Raw genomic sequence first — 16,690 nt, 5'->3', positions numbered from 1 at the left:
GCTCCGGCCCTGAAACCCACGGTGTCAGCCGGTCTGAACAATCGCGATGATTGTTCTCGCCTTGAGTCCTTTACTGACTGCTCTTTTCTATAACAGTTACCTTTCTTACCTCCAGGGATAGAAAAGTGCTAGATCTTCCGGTTTCCAAAGAAAATACCGTGGCCATTTCCTAGTCGTTAGCTACATTACTAAAGCTAGGGAGATTTGCTTCCTTCAAGTTTAGGCAGGTTTCTTGGAATTAGGAGTTTTAGCAATAGTTCCCCATTTTTCTGCGAATATCTTTCGGAAGAGTCACAGGGGCACTTCCTGTGGCTTGGGACAGACAGCGAATCCAGGAAGCTTGAACACAATTGAGATGCGTGAGTTGCTCATCCCAGAGGGCCCTTAGTCTTGTTTGCCTCCACTTTGTAGAAATTATTATTCACCTATCTTTTTTTTTTCTTTTCTTTTTCAGTGCCACATGTCAGGTCACTGAAAATCTGGTGTGGCGAAGTGTTCCTGTCCTTTCCAACCTGCTCCGTCTAACTTGACATGCTCTGCCTGGGGACCAGTTTCTTCTGGTTGGCTCATTTTGCCAGTTGTGTGGCCAACTGTTATGCCTACTAAATACTAGTATCCCAGGAAGTAAAATTGATTGAAATTGCAATCCACAGCAGAAGCTGCAGCACATTGATCCCAATCCTGCTTAAAATATTCTGAATTTTTATAGTGAAGAAGATGCATTAGAAGGGCATGTATGCAAGGATGCTGGAAGGGATTAAGGATGAGAAAGAGGCCCCCCGAGAGGTGGCAGAGAGAACAAAGTCATTCAGAGGCTCCTGGGCAGTGCATCCTGAGTCTCTAGTCCCCTCTCCCACGGATGGGCTCTCTCCTGCCCCTATAGATCAGACAGATCATTTTTCAGAAACAGCCTGTAAGCAGAGCTTAGCTCTCCCTGCCTTCTAGATGAAGCAAACGCACCATTCCTGCTGGGCAGCCCCCAAAAGCCTTTCCTAATCTGGGAGAGAGACACCACCAGGGGGCTTGCTTTCTGAGACATGTGCTTCATAAACTTCCCTGTGTACTCCAGTCCCCTTGGGATCTTGCTAAAATGTAGATCCTGATTCAATAGGTCTGGAGTGGCACCTGAGAGTCTGCATTTCTTTTTTTTTTAATTTTTATTTATTTATTTATTTTTTTGAGGAAGATTAGCCCTGAGCTGACATCTGCCGCCAATCCTCCTCTTTTTGCTGAGGAAGACTGGCCCTGAGCTAACATCCATGCCCATCTTCCTCTACTTTATACGTGGGACGCCTGCCACAGCATGGCTTGCCAAGCAGTGCTATGTTCGCACCCGGGATCCAAATCAGCGAACCCCAGGCCGCCGAAACAGAACGTGTGCACTTAACCGTTACACCACTGGGCCACCCTGACAGACTGCATTTCTAACCAGCTCCCAGGGGATGCTGATGCTTCAGGTCCTCGGCCCACACTTTGAGTAACAAGAAGTTAAGTTATGTTTAATTTTCACAACTCATGAGGCTCTAGGCTTTGAAAATTTCAGTGTTCCCTTCTATGCATGATACATGAAAAGGAAAGTTGAGGCCTCTCGAGAGGAAGTGAATCTCCCGTGAGGTCCATGCTCCTGAGCTCTGGGGTAGAACTTTAACTTTGACAGAAAGTTGTGTGTGGGGGGTGAGAGTACCAAGCCAGACAGGGAAGCAGAGAGCATGTCCCAGGGAGAACAGTCCCTCTCATTAGCTTACCAGACAAGGGCTCCAGCGTCACCTTGAATGTCTCGTTCTTGAATTCCACATGGGAGACCCCAGTGTAGAAGATGATGTTGCCTGAGAGATAGGCTGAGATGGTGTAGCGAGTGGGGCTTTGGTTCCGGAAGGTGATGGTGAGCTTGAAGTCTTTTCCCAGCACGGCATTCTCCACTTCAAAGTCCATGTCAACATCAGACTTCAATTTGGTGACATCTTCTGTGTTGAGGGGCTTTTTAGCTCCATACATCAGGGCAGTTTCTAGGGCCAGTCTCTCTTCTTCTTGACCTAGGAAAGATGCAGAGATAATGACATGGAATAAATGCAATCTATCAAAGAGGAGGTCACCTTAATAAACACATTGTGATCCGGGCACTGTGGGCTGTACTTGTTGGATTGCCTCTGCAAGCCACACAGCTTCCCTTTGAGGCAGAGGTCATCATTATTCCCATGTTACAAAGTCTGCAAAAATCAAGTTGCCCGAGAGATATGACCCGGCCAGGTGGTCGAGTCCGGCAGCACCATCAGGTCCTATCTGAAAGAGAGTGGCTGAGGGGCTTCCTCTGCGGTTGTTTCTCTGGCGCCACTATTTCAGGGCTCAGTAGGTAGAACTGGCAAAAAGGAACTCTTCCCTAACTGTACTATCGATTTGCTCCCCTCCCCAAGGCCCAGCCACATAGCTAGAATTTGGGGATCTCCAAGCAAAGATTTTGGCAATAGTTGCATCTTGCCATTCCACCTTCTGCAATATGCACTTTCTCCTCTTCGTGGGTCTCCCTGATAAGACCTGTCTTCCTCATCTCTCTTCCCTCTTGGGCCTTGTCCCACTTGCTCCTGCTGAGCTGACCTTAAGGCAGCTCCCTCCCTGCCCTCGACTCCTTCCTCTGTCACCATTTGCTCGCAGCAGAGGGCAGAGATCAGTTTTCCCAAATAGCAGCCAGCACCCCCCAGACGTTCAGATCCAGCACATCGTTAGCACGCCTTCCCTGCAAGGGGCTCATGGCCCAGCTCCCCTGAGACCCCTGGGTTCTCTAGTGCCTCCTGCATGCTCACAACATCCATTAGCCCATCAGAGGTTCTGAGGTTGAGCCCGACGGTGAGGACATGCTTACTGTAACACCAGATTTCCCAAAGTCATCTGACCCTAAACACATTTTTGTTGAAGGACACTTGCTGGCATCTGGTGGTGCAGTTTGAGATTTGTGCATTGTTTCTAAGAAAATGTCTTATGTAGGGTTTCCAAGGCGGTGGTGGAGAGGAAGGTAGGGAGCGGAGGAGAAGGGGCGGGCTCTGGAAGAAGAAAACATAGCTTTTTGCAGGTGAGGAGGAGAGAAATACAGGAGTAAGTTAGACCTCAGAGCTTGCTGCTCTGAGCTGGGCCAACATCCCTTACAGAGCGATGGACGAAATGCTGGCCCTGGGGGACAGGCCTTGAGGAGGTGTGGAGGGACGGCCGCTACTCTCGTTACCATCCTGACACCTTTGGGTACAGCTTAGTGAATTGTGCAAGATACAGAGGCAAATTCTTTGCCTTGTAAAAACTGGTCATGGGAATGGCTAGCAAAAAAAAATCACTTTGAAATAAAAATGCTGTCTTTTATAGTTATGTTAATTTTAAGATATTGTCTTCCACTTTACTTAGCTAATAGTGAAATGCAATGGAGATGAGGAGGCCAATTAACAAGAATAACTATCACTGAGAGCTGACTACGTGATGGGTGCTGTGTGATGGGCGTATTGTGCATTATCTCACTTAATCCTCGGAGCAACTCTTCAGAGCAGGTGTATTATTACCATCAGTTTCCTTGTTTGTAAAATAAGGGTGCCTGCGTCATCGGGTTGGCAGGTGGATTAGAGGTGGTACACGCATAAGAATTGGCAGCTATGAGGACTTTGCAAAGACAGAGAAAATGCCAGCAGGTATTGAAACAAACATGGATGTGTGTGTGTGTGTGTGTGTGAGTGTGTGTATTAACGATTTCTCTGATTGTCATGACTGTAAGAATGTGCCAAAAACAATTGGTCTAGGCCAAGCTCTGGCTAGAGCACATGTTTACAGATCAATAGGAGGGAGACTATAGCAAAGGGAAGGGGGGGCTACGACAAGGAAAGTGCAGTGAACTATTTTAGCTGAAAGCGTCTGGCAAATAGCTCCATGAGAAAGAGAGCATTCATGATTATCATTTTGGATGGGCACCAAATATGCATTTAGGCAAAATGCAGCAGGCCAGCACCAGCAGCAGGAGCCTGGTCAGAGAGGTGCCACCGTGGAGCAGGGAGGCTGAGCTGGCCGAGGAGAGGCAGGGGCAGAGGGAGGCTAGCGGGACTAGGAGAGACTTTGTAGCGTGTGGTGGGTGGAGGAACCTCTGGCTTCCCTCTGGAGACTGGCCTGGCCCCGTGAGCAGGAACTGCCAGGCAGAGGCAGGCTGGTGCTGTTGCAGGAAGCGCAGGCCCAGAAATGAGGCAAGCATTGCGGGGCTCCCCTGAGCTCGCCAAATGGCCGTCTCTCTGCGGCTGTGCCCTGTGCTCTGATGGCTTACAGAATTCAGAGCCAGGAGGTTAGTGCCATAAGAGATGGTCTACAGCCAGAGAGTAATTTCTGAGCTTCCCGTGAGGCCTCCAGGAGCACGGTCAAACGCCTTTCTCTTAACCGGGATGTAATGAGAGCACCTTCTGTGTTCGACAAAGCTTCTTCTCAGTTTTGGGTCTTACTTCAAATGCCACCTTCTCAGAATGTCCCCCTTTCCATTACCCTGTGTAACGTGTCCCAACCCCAGCCCTCTGATCCCTCACTAACACATTACCTGGTTTTCTTTCCTTTCCCCAGTACTCAGCAGCAATGCACGGTTAGACTGAGGGAAAGAGAGGATGAGGAGGGAAGGTAGAATCGGGAAGCTATAGCAGGTACCCAGGAGAAAAACAATCATGGCTGAAGCTAACAGTAGTAGTATGGTAGTAATTCTAGAATTACCAGCAGTAGGGGAATCTAACTTTTATTGGACACTTGCTATCATTCAGGCACCGTGCTGAGGGCTTTCCACCCTGACTCCACTTCATTCTCAGAGCATGACCGTGGAGATCAGGGGAGGGACATGAATCTGACCTATTTCAGAGGGGACAGTTAGAGGATTTGTGGCTTGACTGATTCTCAAGTTGCTAAGTTTGGGTGGACCGTGGTTCTCTTCACCGTGGTGGGGAGAGGAGGAGAAACAGATCGGGGGCGGGAAGGGAGTGTGAGAAGGTGCATTTAGGAAGGCCCAGTTTCGGGTTCCTGTGGGACATTTAGGTGAATGTGGAGTTTAAAAGTGGAGTCTAGGCTGGAGACACAGTCTTGGGAGTGGTCAGTATAAATGTGAATGTTAACAACAGCTAATAGAAAGAGTTTAGCGTGGGGAGGAATGAAGCCTGGAATGAAGTAGCATTCAGAGGGGCTGAAGAAGGAGCAGCTTTGAGTTGCAGAAGTAGACAGAAAAAAGAGTCAGGTAGGTTGGGATGGAACCAGGAGAAAGCGGCATCATAGAAGCAAAGAGCCGAGAGACTTTCAAGAATTGGGAAGGAGGAATAGCCTCAAATAGTGTAAGGGGTCAGCCTAGCTGAGGTCTGCAAAACGTTTATTCCAGGTGGCAATCAGGTGGCCTTGGTAACCTTGCGAAGAAGAGCTTCAGGCTATGCTGTTAGCAGAACTCGGCACTGTAGGTGAGGAATGGAAGGAGAAGGAACTCGACTGGATGCCAGGTGCAGGCAGTTCTCACAAGATGCCTGGCTGTGCAGGCAAAGAGGAAGAGAGAACAGGGCACGTTGGCTGGGGAATATACTGTTGGAAAGGGGGTTTGTAAATTTATTTTAACACAAGTGACACTCAAGCCTCCTTAAATGCGAATGAGAAGGAGCTAATGGAGAAGGAGAGGTGAAAATACAAGTGACAGAGGGAATAATTGATGGATCAGAGAGGAAATGGAATCCAGATACCATCATAAAAGAGGATATATTGGTGCAGGAGAAGTTTTAAGAATTCTCATTTTCAAAATTTTATAGTTTCTTAATCATATTTTTAAAAAGGCATAAAATTAATATTAAGCTTTAGTTTGTCAAAGTGAAAAATGATCTTTCCACAATTTGGTTAATTGAAATAGTAAATTCCTAAATCTAGTAATAATTTCTTTTCCATGTTTTCACTCATGGCCACATTTTGGTGGCCACACTCAGCATTTGCAGATAGAGAAATTATGTGCGAGATTCACTAATGAGAATCAGGGTGGCAGATACACCACCCTGGATTCTGGCAGTCCTTTCCTAGGTGCCCACGGCAGACAGCAACGGTCACTCGCTCTTGCCCACCACATCGGGGTGCCGTCTCAGCATCCATCTCCAGATAGCGCTCACTTGGTCATTCCCCAAGTTAGACTTTGAAATGCATATACCATCCTTGATTAAGAGGCTAATTATCTGCCTGGGATCAAACTCCAGCCCAGAAGCAGGATGAGGTGTCTCTTACAAATATCTATGCAGGTTAGGGGCTCTTCTGCTTAGACCAGATGCCCGCACTGTCCACCTCTCTGAGCCCTGCCTTCTTGTTAAACTGGAGGCGTGGACTTCAGACGACTTCCTCATTCAGAGTTCGCACATTTTATTTGTTTTAGTATGGAGTCCACCCCTCGCCAAACCCCTGACTCCCCTTTCGTAGACTGCTTTTGGGTCCTTCTTCTCTTGACATCTGACCCTGATTTGGCCTTCACTGCCACCTCTGTGCTTGACAGTTGGCGGCATTCTGCTGTATGGTTTAGACAAGACAGCTGGTCGCTCATCTCATCTCTTGTTCTCTTGTGTGGTCGGTGCTTCTTTCCTATGAGGACAGTTTATCAGCAGTCCCTGTCCTGCCGCCTTTTCCTGTAGAACTCTTTCCCCATGCTTCGCCTGGCCAATTCCTATTTGTCCTTCTGTCTCAGTGAGCCCATCACTACTGTCCTCTAGGATCCCCGAGTCTGGAGTCTGTCTTGGGATGCCCTTCTCTGTGCCCTGCAGCATCGGTCCACCCCTGTTCAGGGCACCCAGTGGGGAGGGCTTGCTTCCTGCCCATCTCTCCAGCTAGAGGGGAAGGCAGGGCTGCGTATGTCTCTGTCCCTCCACAGTGCTGGTAATATCGCGAGTGGTTGACAGCAAGTTGTTGAATGGATGAATGAATAAATGAATGAACGCTACAGCTAGTTTCTTTCGCTTTTCCTATGGACTTTTCTTTTTCCGCTCCAATCCTTTTTGCCTGTAACTCTATAACAAGAAGTCATTGCTTGTTTGTTTTGTTTTATTATGCTTATGCTTTTTTATCACAAAAACAATTTTTGAATTGTTTTTATGGCTATGCCTTCACATTCATTACTTTTCCCCCCTCTTTTTAGGAAAAAGTCAAAAAGACAAAAATATGTTTTGTATCTATGTTGTGCAATGGCTGATAACCAACAGAAGAGAATGATGAAGCATTTTGGAAATACAGCAAAATTCACTAGTTCAGATGACAGAAACCTCAATTTCTAATTCTATGCACAAGAGTTCTCAATTCAGCAAACTTTCTCTTTATAGTGCAAATTGCTTTGGTAAATAAGAGCAGAGATGTCTAAAATACTTAACAAATTCTGCACTCCTTTGCACTTCGGGAGTAATGATGAATATTTAGGTTTATGCTAATTACTTGTCATTTTTATCCATTCACTAAAATAAATGCCACTCCTCAGAATCTCTGTTGGTGAATCATTTGTGAAACATACTCCTCCTTCCCCCTCAAGACACCCAAGGTCCTCTACCTCCTGTCCGCTACTGAACGTGGGCAGCTCTGTCTCCGGCCACTCTGCTCTCCAAGCTTGATGCTTTGGCAATGCCTATAGGACCCTAACCACACCAGCCGCGCCACATCTCTGTGCCTTAGGTCATGTTCCCACTGCCTGGAAACTCCTGGCCAGCTTTCTTTAACTATGGTCTGTGATTTCTCTCACCCAGCTTTGCGTTTTCTGAATCTCCTGGTTGGACTGACTTCCCCTCTTCTTTGTTCTTAAAGCCCCGCTTTACATAAGGATCCTATCACTTGGCCAGGAAAAGAAATGAGGTCCTGCCCCCTGCAGGAATCCCCAGCACCAAGCACAATTCCAGGTGTAGAGGAGGCACTCAGTACTGATCGAGACGGAACTGAACTCAACAGCTTCATCTGAAACATTCTACACAATAAAAGTTAACAAAACCATCTTCACATTATTTCATAATGGAAATGGGCCTTCAACCTAATTGGTTTGAATTAGTGAGATTGCACCGTTCTATTAATATTACATTATCCACCTCAAGGGATTTCCATGATAATTCAATGGAACAATATATATGAAAATAACGTGTTAAGTACTAAACAAATGTGAATAGTTATTTAAATTTCTATTATTAAACTAAAATTACATTAGGTATACAATGTTTTCTAATAGGATTTTAAAAATTAAGGTTCTTTCATATTTTATGAGCAAAAACATATTCTATATTTTGTTAAAATAGACATGACTTTAAATCAAATCATGTCACAAGCCACATTAAGGGGAATTCTCCTCAAACAAACAAACGACAACGAAATACTGTGGGCGTGATGTGTCTTTCACTCACGAGAGTCCATACTTCTGCCCTAACTATCAAATGCTGCAAATGCCAATGCATTCTCTGGAATACATTTCATAGTGGCAGTGGGTAAGTGCTAAATGGACTTGGGCAAAGAAATCTTCATTCGATTGTAGTAAATTACCTTCTTGGAATTTGTAAGTATCAGTAATATCCTTTATGCCATCTCCTCCAACTTGCTTGGTCACAATTAATTGCCCAATGTGGGTGGCATCAACAGTTTCAACCACATGAGTGCCATCTTTCTTAGCTGTAATGTAAACAACATCACTGTTGACCTAAAAACAAGAGAGGAGAACATTAGCCATCATCAAATGTCCTTATCACCAAAATCTCTAACTCTCAATGGTGCAGTCACCTGGAGTTGACATGTTCCTTTCTTCAATAACACTGGATTCATAGGGCTAAACTCATCTTAAAACTATTCTAAAGGGGAATCTAATTTGATTAATCATCAGATATTTCAAATTAAGAATATTCGGGGCTGAGATTATCAGTTGTTTAAGTATCAATCATTTCTTTCTCCCCTTTTTCTTGCTGATAAATTCCAGCTCTTAAGAGAGAGCTGAAAGCACCATGTCTGTTACTTGCTTTCCCAGCCTTCTTTTACACTAGCTGTGGCTGTGTGACCTGCTTATAGGAAGAAGAGGAAGTCTGCTGGGTGGCTTCTGCAAAAGCTTTTTCTCCTTTATAAAAGGAGGGCAGTACACTGGAGAGTTTGCCCTTCCCTGTCTGCTTTTGAATGTTTTCATGTGAAGTGATGTGATGCTTGGAGCTTTTACAGCTGTCCTGGGACAGTGAAGAGAAACATGGCCAATAACACAAAGATGACAGAGTAGAAAGATCAGAAGCATTTGAGGGGTTGATGATGCTGTTAAAACTTGGTACCACCTACTTCAGGACTTCTTATAGGAGAAAAATTAAACTCCTATTGTTTAAGTCACTTTTATTGTTACTTGCAGCCAAAAGCATTTTAATTGAAGAATAACAGTAGACTACTCAGGAGGAATTCAGGTGATTTTCTGATAATTTAGCAACTAAATCATGCTATTTGTGGGACTTGGAAATAGCATCTTGGGGCCATGAGGGCTGTCCCCCACGCTCTTCCAAGGTTCTGCCTTATCACTCCACTTTCTAGAGACAATGTCTAAATCTGTGTCTGAAGGCTGATTTCCCCTGAGTCCCTTATTGTATTCTTTACAATCACTTTCTTGGGAGTTCCATTTATTAGCATGGAAACAGGTAGGAGACAGGAACTGCACTGCTGTGTCAGGCGCTCCAGCTGAAAATAGTTGCTGATGTATTTACTAAATGTTTTCCAAGCTGCTCGCCAAGCCTCAGTTCTCTCCTCTTTTAAATAGGGTAATAATGGCTCCTTCTTCAGGGTGGTTGGCAGAATTAACTGAAATAAACACATGTAAATTACTTATCATAGTGCTTGACACAGAGCAAACATTCAATAAATGTTTTCAATAACAATAATAAATTTTTAATAGTATTGTCAGATATTTTTCAAAGTGCCAGAGTCCTAATGATGAACAAAATAGAGTCAGTCACTGCCCTGATATGGTTCACACTCTAGGAAGGGAGATTCTGTGCGTCAGAATCATCTGGGGGAACTTTAAAAAAAAAAGAGATATCTGATCAATTGATCAAGGTCTTGGGTGGGACCCTAAATCTATTATTTTTTTAAAGAAAGGTATCAGATAATTCTATTGGACACCCAGGCCTGAGAACCCCTGTAATGCAGTACCATAAGTACCTTGGAGGGGAACGTCCAAGATCCAGGGAGCACCTGGGGCGGTGGGGTGGGGGTAGGGGTTGGGAGTGGCTAGGAAGTAACAGCCAAGTTGAAACCTGGAAGATGCATAGGAGTTAGTGAACTAAAGGCTCTCATCTTAAGTGTTCTTACCAACAAGCAAACCAAAATGAAACTCACAAAAGAACATAAGGAAGTTTTTGGAGGTGATGGATATGTGTAGTACCTTAGTTGTGGTGATGGTATCACAGGTATATGCATATGCCCAAACTCATTAAGATGTATACATTAAATGTGCGCAACTTAAAATGATCAATTATACCCTCAATAAAACTAAAATAAATTAAAGCAAAAAAATAAAGGAGAGAAGGAAGGCTGTGAAAGGCAGACTGGCAGGTGCAACCATTCTGAAGAAGGTATCTGAGAGATGCACTGGCTTCGCCTCAAGACACGTGGGCTCCAATCACAGATGTGTACTTTTAGAAAGTTACCTTATCTTGTCTGAACTTTATTCCTGCTTCTATAAAATGAAAGTAATTATACTTGTTCTGTCAGTTTCATGAGAACATTTTAGGACCAAGTGAGATAGGGTCTACGTGCGCGTGACTTGTGAACTTCAAAACTGAGTGAAAGTGTGATGCTCATTAGGAAGTAATGGGGAGACTCGGCGATGGATCCCTAACATTTAAAGTTGAGGTTAAAGAAATTTAAAGTCTATTCTTTCTCACAAAATGCTCCGAATTTACATGAAGTCTGATTCTTCTAAGGATACTCAAAATATTTAAGGAACATTTTCAAATTAGTTAATTTAAACCTCCAACAACAATCCAGTGAGGTATGTATTATTATCTCTGTTTTACAGATGAGGGCATCAAGATTCACAAGGTCAGCAAACTGCTCAAATGGCCGGGAGCTGGTGGAGAAGAAGTGTAAGCGTGGACTGGCCCACAGCCCTTTGCCTGATCCTTGCCCTGGGCTGACCCATAGCTTGTTCCCTAACCCTCACTGGGCTAGCCCACAGACTGTTCCCTGGCACTCACTCTGGGCTGGCCCATAGCCTTTTCCCTGACCTCCACCCTGTGCTGGCCCATGGCACTTTCCCTGATTCTTGATCTGGGCAGGCCCACAGACTGTTCTCTGACCCTTGCCTTGGGCTGGCACATAGGCCTTTCTGTGACCCTTGCCCTTGGCTGGCCCATAGCCCTTTCCCTGATCGTCACCCTGGGCTGGCCCATGGCCTATTCCCTGACCTTTAACCTAAGCTGGCACGTGGTCCTTTTCCTGACCCTCATCCAGGGCTTGCCCATAGCCCATTTCCTGGTCCTCAACCTGGTTGGCCTACAGCCCTTTCCCTGACCCTCACCCTGGGCTGGCCCCTGGCAGGTCTCATGACCTTTACAGCACACTGGCTTTCCCAAATTCCCTGTAGAACCTCGAGCGCCACCATGCGGTGTGAAATGGTTCTGTGCTTGGATCTCAAGTGGTTCCACACTTGGGCCTCACATTCTGAGGGGTGATACGTGGTGGCCCTACTCCTCAGCAAAGCAACCGGGGCCTGGTGGTGCTATCCGTATGACGCAGCAGCCTGAAAGATTAAACCAGGAATCAGGATAGGAGATGGCAGGGCAGACACCTAAGGAATGTTTGTCAGTTTGGAGAAAAGAAAGTTAAGGGAACTTAAATGAGCCTCCTGAGAATTTCGGCTTTTCCTCTGGAGAAGGCCATGCAAGCACAAACAGCTCCCTCCTCCACTTGCAAATTATAGCAACAATGATGATGAATATCCTCTTAATAACAACACTCACAGCAGCTTATGGTTTTCCAGGGAGACAAGGCTAAATATGAAAGTGGCAAAATCCTTGTCTCTCCTTGAGCACAGCTTAGGAAATTTGTGTTGGCTAAAATCTTGGGCCAGCCCAACCACACCATCCCTTGTGAGGGGAGAACACATATATGAAATGGCTTTTGCATATGCGCGTTGGAGGTGGAGAGTGGAGGAAAAGTATTCTTCCCAAGTGACATCAGCAAGCTTTCTTTTTGGTTCCAGCCACTAGCATAGTTGGTTCTCCATCCTGGCCGCACATTAGAGTCACCAAGGGGTTTAAAAAAGTACCAGTGACAGGCCCTCACCCAAGACCAGGTGGATCTCTGTGTCAAAACAGTTGTAAGTGCAGCAGATGCTGGGAGAAATATTGGACCTACATGGTGTGACTTTGGGCAAGTTTCGGCATGTCTCTGAGCCTGGGTTTAACACCTTCCTTGCAGGGCTAGTAGGTAGACCATTACTAATTGTAAAAGCCCTATTTTTAAGACTAATTTCTTTTGAATGAAAAGGAGTCTTCATTATCATCTAGTCTTCCCCCTACATTTTGAAAGAGCTATGGTCATGTAGAACCTGGGCATCCCAGCATGAAATCTGGTGCTATTTTCAGCATACCACACCCTTGCCTCGTGGTCAGACAGAGGCACTTCTTACACAGCCTCTGCCAAGGTTCAGGGCCCCAGGGGTTCAGCAAAGGTGGGCTGGGGCAGCAGGCTAGAGAGGCCTCTCTGCAAACTCCTGCTTGTGCCTGTGGAATTAAATTTACATATGTCCATTGCTGGCAGAAACTACGCTCTTCACCACTAAGGACAGAGTCTTTTTCAGGACCCAGGACAGAGTTTCTTTGTTCATTTGTTCCCAAGTGGAGATAACTACATCTCAGGCTGTGCACGGAAACCAGTGCTCCTCCAAGGGCGTGTGGAGGCAGTGGAGGCCTGCGTGGTCCACAAGCCTTCCTGGAACAATCGCCATATGGCCACCCCATGCTTGCCATTCCGTCAGCCTGTAGGGCTGGCTAGGCTGCCAGGCCCCTGTGCTTGCTCTCTGCTGCTTCATACATGTGCCTTGTCTCCCACAAGGACTGCCAGCACTCCAGGGTGCCATCTGGCCCCATGTCCATGAGATACTCTTCTTAGCAGTATACGCTGCACCAGCTTTTGTTTGCCTGATCCATTCATTCCTTCATTCCTTCATTAATTCCTTCAGCAAGTATTTCTTCATGACTACTCTGTGCCAGAACTTGCTTCCAGCAATGAGGATCCAGCAGACCCTACATTCATGGAGCTTATATTCTAGAAGGGAGAGAAATAATAACACTAAAGCAAGGTAGAAGGATAAAAACAACAGGGCAGGAGGTGATATTTTAGATGGGGGGTGGGGTGACAGAGGGCCTCTTTGAAGAGGTGACCCGAGCAGAGACCTGGGTGCAGTGAGAGAACAGACATGCAAAGTGGGCTGGAGGGTAGGGGAGAGCTTTTCTAGCAAAAAGAACAGTATATGTAGAGACCCTGAAACAAGAGCATGTTTGGATGTTTCCAGAAGAGTAAGAACGTCAGTATGGTTTGCAGGAAATGAGCAAGGGATGGGGGTGGGAGGAAAACTAAGGGCCAGATCACACAGAACCTTGTAAAGATTTATGCTCAATTTTATCGTAAAGGTGGTGGGAATCCATTAGAAGGTTGCGGGCAGGGGAGTGACATGCTTTTGTTTACATTTTTATTGGATAATTTTGGCTGATTTTTTGAACAATAGGCAGGAAAGGGGTAAGCAGGGGGGTGAGTTAGGAGGCAACTTCTGAGAACTCAGTGCTGTACAGAGCTCAGAGGCAGTAATGATGGAGATCATCGATGCGGCTGGATGAATGACAGTTTTTGGAGGTATTTCTGATAAGATGCACGAGGAAGATTAAGAAGAGAAGCCAAGATGATTCCAAAGTTTTATATGTTATTTGAACGAATGGATGAATAATTTTAGATCAGAATAGGAGATGCTATCAAATGAGTTGCATCTAATAAGTGGTAGCAAAATAAACAACTTTGAATTGAGAACAAAGAATCTGCAGAGAAGCATCTGCACAGTTTGTATATAGAGAACTGCTGGCCCAGAGCTGGGGAAGGCGCGGCTTCTGGAGCAATAGGGTGGTTACCGTGGCCCTAGGGGCCAGTCAACGCTGCTGCAGAAATCAGCTCAGGGCCAGGGAGAGAAGGCAGGAGTGTGTGTGTGAGTGTGTGCACACATGTATGTGTGTATGTGTGTGTGTGTGTGTGTGAGTTTGGGGTGGGACGGTGTAAAGAGGGCAACGGAGCCAATTAGAAGAAGCCAAAATAGAAGAGAAACAGCAACTCCTGAGTGCTTCCTGAGCGCAGGAATTCAGACAACTCCAGACACTTAGAGCCATGCTGCTCTCTTCTCACCTCTTTAGAAGCCACAGGGCACCGGGAGTTGGGGAGGGAAAGGCAGATGGGCCTCCAGAACTGAGAAACTCACCGCAGCCCTGAGGGCATGAGAAGGGAGGAGGGTAGAGAAAGAAGCTTCAAGCCCTGGAAAAAAAATCTAGAAATGTGAAGGGTAAGTTTCCACAATAGAGGAGGAGAGGAAAAGGGTCAGAGGTTGGATGCTTTCCATGCAAACTCCTCTTATTTTTGGTTCTGCTTTCACTAAAGGGGACCAAGGCCCTGAGAAGACCAAAAAAAGTCAATTAAACATGGTGCTTGACCTGGCCCGGAAATGAGTAAGGAATGACCAAGAAATGCAGCATGCTGAGAGGCAAGAGAAGGCAGGCTTCCACTGACGTACCTGGAGCCGTGAGAGGCAAGCTTATGCAGCAAGGACGTGGGAAAAGGAAGAGAGGACACAGCCTACAACCTCAGTCATGTAGACTCTCATTAAAGTTAAATAGATGTCCCCCATGGGGGTCCTACTTTAGGCACTCTTGAGAAAAGATTCCTCATGCACTTTTCAATAGCTCCACCATCTCTTATAAATGGCTCAGCCCTGGAGCTCAGCCCAAGCCAAAGCAATAAATTGTACACTCTGTCAGACAAGTCTGCAGCGGTGAGAGGAGTAATTATAATCTGCAATTCCTGATGGCATTCGTAACACCCCAATCTATATTTAATAATAGCAAAAAGCGTTTGCATTAACAGCTATTAGGCAATTCGCTCTTGGAGGGTGGGTTCTTTCTCTCTCCTTCTTTGCAGCAATAAAATGTAATAAAAAAATAAAAACAAGGCTTTGTGAATTTTAGAGTGATTTCCCATTAAGAGGTTCCCGTAGCATCATAAACTGTCAGATGGCAACTGCGGAGGTTTGGATAAATCTTCAAATCCCAAAGTGAGTTCAAGGGGATAAAATGCCACATACGCTATGCTTGTTCTCACAAGGCTTCTAGAAACTGTATTGGTACGGTGGAAGAAACACCGCTCCTTTTGTGTATTTCCAGTTTCTGGTTTTGCTGTCTAAATATTTATGTTAATTTTACTTCCTAAACATCTCAATCCTGCCTCCTCTTCCCCCTGCTATTGCCGTTTGTCTCTTTCGGGTCCTCACTCCCTCTGGCATGGAATAATGCCACAGCCTTCTAGTTGGTCCCCCTGCCTCAGCGGCCTTCCCACCCAGTCTGCACTCCGCAAGGCTCACGTCCCTCCCGGTGGTAATTCCCTCGTTTACAGGACCACATGCCCATTTCTCAGGACACAGGGTCTCCATGTCTAGTTCCTTCAGCTGTCATCTTCTGACACCCCGGGCGCCTCACTTTTCATGAGGCTGCGTAGCTTTCAAGTGCCCTTACTCACCGTTCAGAAGCTCAACTTGTCTTCTCTGCCTCAAATTCTTTCCTTCCCCAGGCTTCTTTCTTACCCCGTTTGCCTGGATAACTACTAATCGTCCCTCAAGACTCAGTTCTGGCACCATCCCTCCGGGAGCATGTCTGACCCTCCTTCCATGTGCTCCTCCGATACTCTGCTCATCTTAGTGGCTGTCGTGCAGGTGTCATTACTGTCTGTTCCCAAGTCACCCTCCCTCCCTAGACAGCGTCTTATGGCCTTTGCTATCCTATTTCAGTTCCTGGCCCATATTTGTCAGTTAATGAATCTGAATGTATGAATGCAGATCATTTATCACCTGCATTGCTCATCTGACAACTATTCCACAGTATGTTGTATTATTTTTATTTACTTTTTGATGTGTTTATGTATTGCCGCCTGCCATCAAGAATCGAGTTTCTCAAAGGACATAGGCTTCTGAATTCCCCCCAGCACAGTGCCTGATGCACTTTAGTAATGGACATTTCCTCATTCTAGTGTAGTGATGGAGTGTGGTGGTTATGAGCATGAGCTCAGGTGCCTGCCTGGCTTTAAATATTAGCACTAGTATTTATTAGCCTTGTAGTTGCGGAAAAGTTGTTTAACCACTCTTTGCCTCAACTTTCTTTTCTATAAAATGGGAAGAATTATAATACCCACTTTAAAGGGTAGCTAACAGCATCAAATGGTAGGCAAAGTGATTATATAGGAAGAACTCAGTACATGATAGATATTATTTCAGTGTGTTTACTGGTGAAACTACACTAGGGTAAATCCCATCTCTCAGCCTCTCACATATCTCTCTACCAGCCCCCGTATCCCCAGCAGCCTCCCTGCTTTTCAGAGCTCTCCTTGGAGTGTCCTTTAATGGCCTCCTCTGGTTCCAGCCCCTGTCCAGTTCTTCTAGAATTTCAGATCC

At 45.7% G+C, this 16,690-nt stretch overlaps 1 protein-coding gene across 1 annotated transcript in view; it reads right to left on the bottom strand.

Moving 5' to 3' along the window:
• Window positions 1–16,690, bottom strand: part of F13A1 (coagulation factor XIII A chain) — a 156,511-nt gene that overhangs the window by 26,770 nt on the left and 113,051 nt on the right. Inside the window, exons 11-12 of the mRNA XM_014842688.3 lie at window positions 8,512–8,665; window positions 1,746–2,033 (exon numbers count right to left, since the gene is read on the bottom strand). Coding sequence (XP_014698174.3) covers window positions 1,746–2,033; window positions 8,512–8,665 — 442 coding nt within the window. The remainder of the gene's footprint in view (window positions 1–1,745; window positions 2,034–8,511; window positions 8,666–16,690) is intronic.

Source organism: Equus asinus, chromosome 8, assembly GCF_041296235.1.
Source record: "Equus asinus isolate D_3611 breed Donkey chromosome 8, EquAss-T2T_v2, whole genome shotgun sequence".
In the NCBI taxonomy this organism is placed as follows: domain Eukaryota; kingdom Metazoa; phylum Chordata; class Mammalia; order Perissodactyla; family Equidae; genus Equus; species Equus asinus.
The sequence above is the reverse complement of the archived record's forward strand: the minus strand, read 5'-3'. Positions and strand labels throughout refer to the sequence as shown.